We start from the raw sequence: 6,145 nt of genomic DNA, 5'->3' as shown, positions 1-6,145 counted from the left end.
TTTCGAAAAACTACTCTTACTCCTAGGGTCGTTGACATGAAATATTCCCAAGACCACTCAAATGTTAAAGCTAATAAAACCACTGTACACCAGTGTTATCGTTCAGTGAAAAAGGTAAGGTCTTCCAGTAAAGGTGAGAGATTAGACAAAGATGTTATCCAAAAAGAGCATATTCTTGGTAGATATATCAGTATATGCGTAAGTGCAAATTGAATGCGTTTAGAGACAATTTTAGAAATAATAAATTTTATTCTAGAACGGAAATTTGTCAACAATTAAATAGACTCGTTATAACTGTACTGTAATGTAATGGTTCATCAGACCGAGCCAAAAAATACCAGAGTTGAACCAATCCGAACGTTCTAGTGACAAAAACTTTACCCGAATTCCTGATGTCTTAACGTATGTTGATAGTAGGGGTTTTGTTCCACTCGTGTTTACGGTCATTTGTGGAAATAACATTGCCGCCGAGTTTGTTAACGGTCTTGCCTGTTTCCCCAACTTTCGATTTAAGTTGTCTGATCGATTTATCCTTAAGGGGGTGCCTGAATCGATTTTGGCGTTGTCGTATATACCTCCAAATATCGAAGTTCGCGTGTTCCAAACACGAGAAAGGGCTTAATAGCCACATTATATACACAATTCTGAACAAAAACACTTCGACAGATTGTTCTACGTATCTAGTATTGCGAGTTTGTCGGATCCAAGCCATTTCTTTATTTCTGCGTCAAATGAAAATGCATTGGAGCGTTTTTGTTCAGAATTTTGTACAGAATGGGGATATTAAGCTCTTTTTGCGTTTGAGATATCATGGACTTCGATAGTTGGAGATGTACACGTCAACGTCGATATCAACGTGACACCCATAAGTGATTATACGTCTCTATGCCTTCGTTTCATCTATGGCGTATAAAAGTCTCGGTAGCATAATGTCAAAAATAAACAAGACGAACGAAGCGAAGATTGTGAAATATCGAGTAACGATGTAGTTATAAATTAATTCTCCGATCAATGTTAAACCTAAACGAAAAAAATTCCCAATGAATACATCGTGAAGTTGCAAACTGACAGAGGGGTTGTAACGAAGTCCAGCAGTGACTTGCAAAATCGCGTGCGTGATTTGTGTTATCAAATGTTTACTCAAGAGATAGAACGGAATGAACTCAAGTCGCTGAGAAACGATAAGACGGCAATAAGTAGCGGCAACAGCAACAATTCCCCGGTTTGTTTCGTCAAATTTCGGGTGAGTACAGTCGCGTTTTGTAATAGATTTCTATGAATATTAAAAATCTGGAGGTTAGGTTTGATTTCATAAAATGCACCGTTCATTACAAGTTATGGGAATATCATTCCGTCTAGTCATCGAGTGAATCAAAATTTTCGGCACAAATATTGGATTGCAAATGAAAATAACGAAGAAAGAAAGTAAGATTCAGAGATATAAATTTTGAAAGAATTTAATCAAGATTAGAATCCATATTCTGGAATCCTTGAAGGAATTCAAATTGAGCTTAAAGAATAAAGTCAGCCATTAAATTTGTTCGAAGTATCGTAATAATTATCAAATAAATTTTTGTAATATTGTGAATATTCGTATACTTACCGTATTTTGTAAAAGTTGATATCATGTTGCCACAGTCGTGGAACCAACATCTAATCAAATAAAAGCTAACGGTAAGCACATCAGCTTTGTCGCTTTATTACGAATACATAACATTACGTGCTTTCGTTCAATCAGATTTTTGTTTGACTTTTTTAGATGCGGGAAGAATTGATAATATTCGTTGAAGTAATCAGAGTAATTTGTTTTGCCATTAACCTTGGATTGACTTTCATAAAGTGGCACGTCAGTTTAATTTCAGAATGCATATATAAAAGTGCCATCTTAGGCTCACAACCGTGTGAAACAATTGGCTAGTTTGTAGCGTGCGTTTCTAAAGTCCGAAGTCATTGATTTTATTATTGCAGTTTCGCAATCAGATAAGGCCGACAAGCAGTGGAACCCTCGTTTTATTTTGTGCCGGCAGATGCTGGAAAAATGGCGTCTCACTCAAACTACTTTCTGGTGGAATTCATTGGAGCAGTCTTTACCCTGATCTTTGCTGCTTACATATATCTGAAATATGTGACCTACAAGTACTGGAGTTGGAGGAACATCGATTTTGTCAAGCCAGTTGTTCCCTTTGGCAACTTATGGCCGGTGCTTTCGGTTCGCGCTTCAATTGGTAAGGAAAACCGGAGCCGGATGTTGATTCGTGATTAATTTTACAGGTACATCAGAGTGTTTATTGTATTCCAGGTGAACTGTTTCGAGACATATACTTGGAGTTTAGGAAAAGTCGCGTCGTTGGAGTTTACATGTTTCACAAGCCTGCACTCGTGGTCAATAATCCTGATGTCATACGTTTCGTACTGACAAAACAGTTCGCGCATTTCCACGATCGTGGAATTTATTGCAATGAGAAGGTCGATCCATTGTCTGGTCATCTATTCTCGATCCCCGGTGCCAAGTGGAAGTTCCTGAGGACCAAGTTCTCTCCGACGTTCACATCGAGCAAGATGAAGCAGATGTTCTTCACGGTTCAGGAATGCTCCGAAAAGATGGTGGAATTCGTCAGTCCTCTAGCTAAGAACCGTGAACTGATCGAGGTGAAAGACCTCGTGGCAAGGTTGGACGATTTTGCATTTACTCCGTTGCTTTTACAATCATGGAAAGGATCTTGGAACGGACACTGGTACTGATGATCGTCCCTGATCTCGCGGTTACAGATTCTCCACCGACGTTATCGCATCGGTTGCTTTTGGGATTCAGTGCAACAGCATCGAGAATCCGAATGCAGAGTTCCGGAGCTATGGTCGGAAGGTCTTAAGGCCAAGACCAATAATGAATGCGATTTCGGTGTTAGCTCCATCCTGGCTGGAACTTCTCCGAATTTCCGCTACTGACGCCGATGTGGAAAAATTCTTCGTCAGTGCTTTTACCGAAACAGTAGAATACAGAACAGTTAACAGCGTGGTTCGGAAGGACTTCTTAGACTTGATTATGCAGCTGATGGACAAGGGTTACGTAGAAAATGACGATAAAAAATCGTTTGAACTATCAGGTGACGCCATGATTTACATGTGGTAACAATTTTTAGAATCTCGGTGAACTAACATTTACTAACTCTTGCAGAGTTGGATAGTCAAAAAATCACCTTGCTCGAAGGAGCCGCGCAGGCTTTCGTATTCTGGTTAGCTGGCTTCGAGACGTCATCTTCAACCGTCACTAACTGCCTGTACGAGTTGGCGCTACATCAGGATATCCAGGACAAAGTGGCTGAAGAAGCGAACCGAGTACTTGGAGAATTCGGGGGAATGTCTTACAACGGAGTAAAGGAGATGCGCTATCTTTACAAAGTCGTATCAGGTTGGTTTCCAGAAGGGACGATATCCCCGTGTCTTCTCGACACTGTCACCGGACGCTGACTTCAGTTTTCTATCACTGTCCACAGAAACTTTGAGGAAGTATCCAGCTGTCCCGATTCTGAACCGAGAATGCACAGCGGAGATCGATCTGCCCGAAACTGGACTCCACGTTGAGAAAGGCACTGCGATAATCATTCCCGTTCACGGAATCCACAACGATCCCGAAATATATCCAGACCCGGAAAAATTCGACCCTGAACGTTTCACCGAGGAAAACATCGCCGGCAGACATCCGTACGCTTATCTGCCATTCGGCGAAGGGCCGAGGAACTGCATCGGTAGGTTTAAATCGTGTCAAACAGTCACGAGCCCAGGTAAAACTGATGTTATTTTCTTGTTTTTATCACTGCAGGCATGAGGTTTGGATTAGTGCAAACGCAGGTTGCCCTCGCTAGTTTGCTTTCGAAATATCGTTTCACGCCAGGACCAGACTTCAAAGTTCCGATGGTAATCGACAAAGCCAATTTCGGAATCATGCCAGCAGGTGGAATAACACTTCGTATCGAACAGCGATAGAATCACCTTACAGTGCAGCACTGTTTGTAAAATAAAAAACACCTACATACTGGCAATTGTCAATGCTTCTGCCATAATAATCATTCAATGATAGTTATCGAAGTCCCAGTAATACGTTGAATGAATATCAAGATAATGATCTGCAGGTATTTCCAATGAATTTTGTTGTCTAATTTTTGTAAAAATGTCACAATTAATCTACTTTTTTTTGTTATATTATAGTTAATTTGACGTGTTAAATTATATGCAACTCGACCCCAATATTTTGCTCTATTTTCTTACTTTAGCTTTTTCAAGACTCAACGCTCATTTCAATTGAACAACAACTTCAATTCTACCATCGAAGAATATCCGAGTATCCACAAATTTGCAGTCGCTAAACGGTGAATAAATTAATCATCAAATCGTGTGGAAAAATGTTTACGAGTCTCGATTTCATTACTTCAATTCAATACATGGAACTTTTCGAGCATTTTTTATAACGATGACCGCAATGTCCTTCTTTTCTGCAGTCAACCAGATTGCTCAAAGCCTATTTCACATTGTGTCGAATCATTGTGAGAATGCGAGAAAAACTAGTTGTAAGTGTATTGTAACTGCGTAGCGTGTTTATCTTCACGATAATTCACCGCTCGTGAAGAATGTAACTTTCGACCTGCTTTTCTCTTTCATTTTTCCGCTCAGTGTGATTTCTTTTAAAAGAAACACAAAAGTGCCCAACATTAATCGAACGGCACGAGTCCAAGAAGATACGTCAGTGAAACTCTAAACTTTTTCGGTTACTTTAAAATTCGAACTCACAATAAGGCTCTAAAAAATAAGTTGTGTTTAACCGGTTCCGAATAGTTACATTGCGTATGAGGCGTTCTCTACTCACCCAGCCAATTTTTTTTGTATACTCTTGGATCTGTTCCATAATGGTTACATAGTAGTACTACTTTAAGGTACTCTGTATGAATATTTTCAGATTTTTTAATTACTCGTATCAGAAATGTTTTTTTTTTTTTTTAACTTTTAACACAACCAAGTATGTTTTCCCATAAGTCATTAAACGCAATGCATGTTATATTTTTGATGGCATCGTCGATTTTAGAATTTCTCTGACGTGTCTCCTTAAAAGGTACTTGATCCATTCGATCAACGTGTGCACGTAATGTGTACGAATATCGTTAATTGCTGTACTATTTTCGTTTATTATCGGATTTTCAGTTCCTGACTAACGAAACGCAAATTAAAATATACTCACATCACTATTCAATCAAAAGCACAAAAAAATAACGATAAAAATTGGTTTCGGTAAAGTCAGTGATGACCTCAAGTGCCATTTGATTCTGGCCAATTTAGAATCTTTTCGCAGATCGAACCCCTATCGAAATTCAAATTTTTATGTCGTTACGCTCATGAAGATTGGCTGTAACAATTTGGCTCAGTTCAGACTTCCGGGGAAATTTTGGTCGGCCATTAGTTTTTTTTTTTTTTCCCGACAGTAAAAACACGCCGCGGTTCAACCTTGCGCGAAATTGTTCGTCATACCTCGCTCCTCCATGTTTTTGTTGCATTGCCTCAGAGCATCGATTGTTCGCAGCTGGCTGTTTCCCGTGCGTTCCCATGAGCCGGACTTATTGCACCTCGCAATTTGCATCAATAGTATAACGAGCCAAGAATAGTATGACTAAAAATGATCGGGTTTTGAAAAATTTAATTTACCTGGCGTGAAATAAGAGACGTCGAAAATTAAAGAAGAGAAAATAAATATTAACGGTCCGCAGGGTCACCGGCATATTTTAACATTAGCTTCCTACCTCCCTTAATTACACCGACTTAATTAACGTCTCATCAGGAACGGGGATCGTGGCGAAATGTAAAAATTACCTCATCGCCCGGAAATATGTTTTAACGTCTCTCCGCGGCTCAACGTTGGATCCGATCAGGAAACGGATAGGATTTGCGTCCATCTCCTTCTGTAGGGTTGACTTTTATATTTTCCTCAGAAAATTCAGTTTAATATGACGGAATTTTTTTTACAACAAATATGTTAGAAAAAAATACTAAAACTTTTTCGTTGGATGAATCTTTTCTTCGTTACTTGTTATTACTTAAGATCGGTTTAGCTTAAAAAAAGATCGTGCATTTACGAAATTTGTAAATTAGTCATAGAATT

General features: G+C 39.1%; 1 protein-coding gene across 3 annotated transcripts; it reads left to right on the top strand.

The window, feature by feature from the left end:
* Nucleotides 1–1,102: 1,102 nt before the first annotated feature.
* On the top strand, nucleotides 1,103–4,210 carry LOC124297406 (probable cytochrome P450 6a14). 3 transcript variants are annotated; one of them, XM_046748396.1, is made up of 7 exons: nucleotides 1,103–1,243; nucleotides 2,028–2,225; nucleotides 2,300–2,669; nucleotides 2,770–3,104; nucleotides 3,176–3,409; nucleotides 3,495–3,746; nucleotides 3,821–4,210. In XM_046748396.1, exons 2-7 carry the CDS (start codon nucleotides 2,039–2,041, stop codon nucleotides 3,982–3,984), a joined length of 1,542 nt encoding a protein of 513 aa, XP_046604352.1. In that variant the 5' UTR covers nucleotides 1,103–1,243; nucleotides 2,028–2,038; the 3' UTR covers nucleotides 3,985–4,210. The 3 variants fall into 3 exon arrangements, with proteins under 3 accessions (XP_046604352.1, XP_046604351.1, XP_046604350.1); XM_046748395.1 differs by having other exon boundaries at nucleotides 1,104–1,243; nucleotides 1,969–2,225; XM_046748394.1 differs by lacking the exon at nucleotides 1,103–1,243 and adding an exon at nucleotides 1,389–1,425.
* Nucleotides 4,211–6,145: the final 1,935 nt, after the last annotated feature.

The sequence above is a fragment of the Neodiprion virginianus genome, chromosome 2 (assembly GCF_021901495.1).
Source record: "Neodiprion virginianus isolate iyNeoVirg1 chromosome 2, iyNeoVirg1.1, whole genome shotgun sequence".
NCBI classification, from domain to species: domain Eukaryota; kingdom Metazoa; phylum Arthropoda; class Insecta; order Hymenoptera; family Diprionidae; genus Neodiprion; species Neodiprion virginianus.
This window is presented reverse-complemented; position numbering and strand designations above follow the sequence as displayed.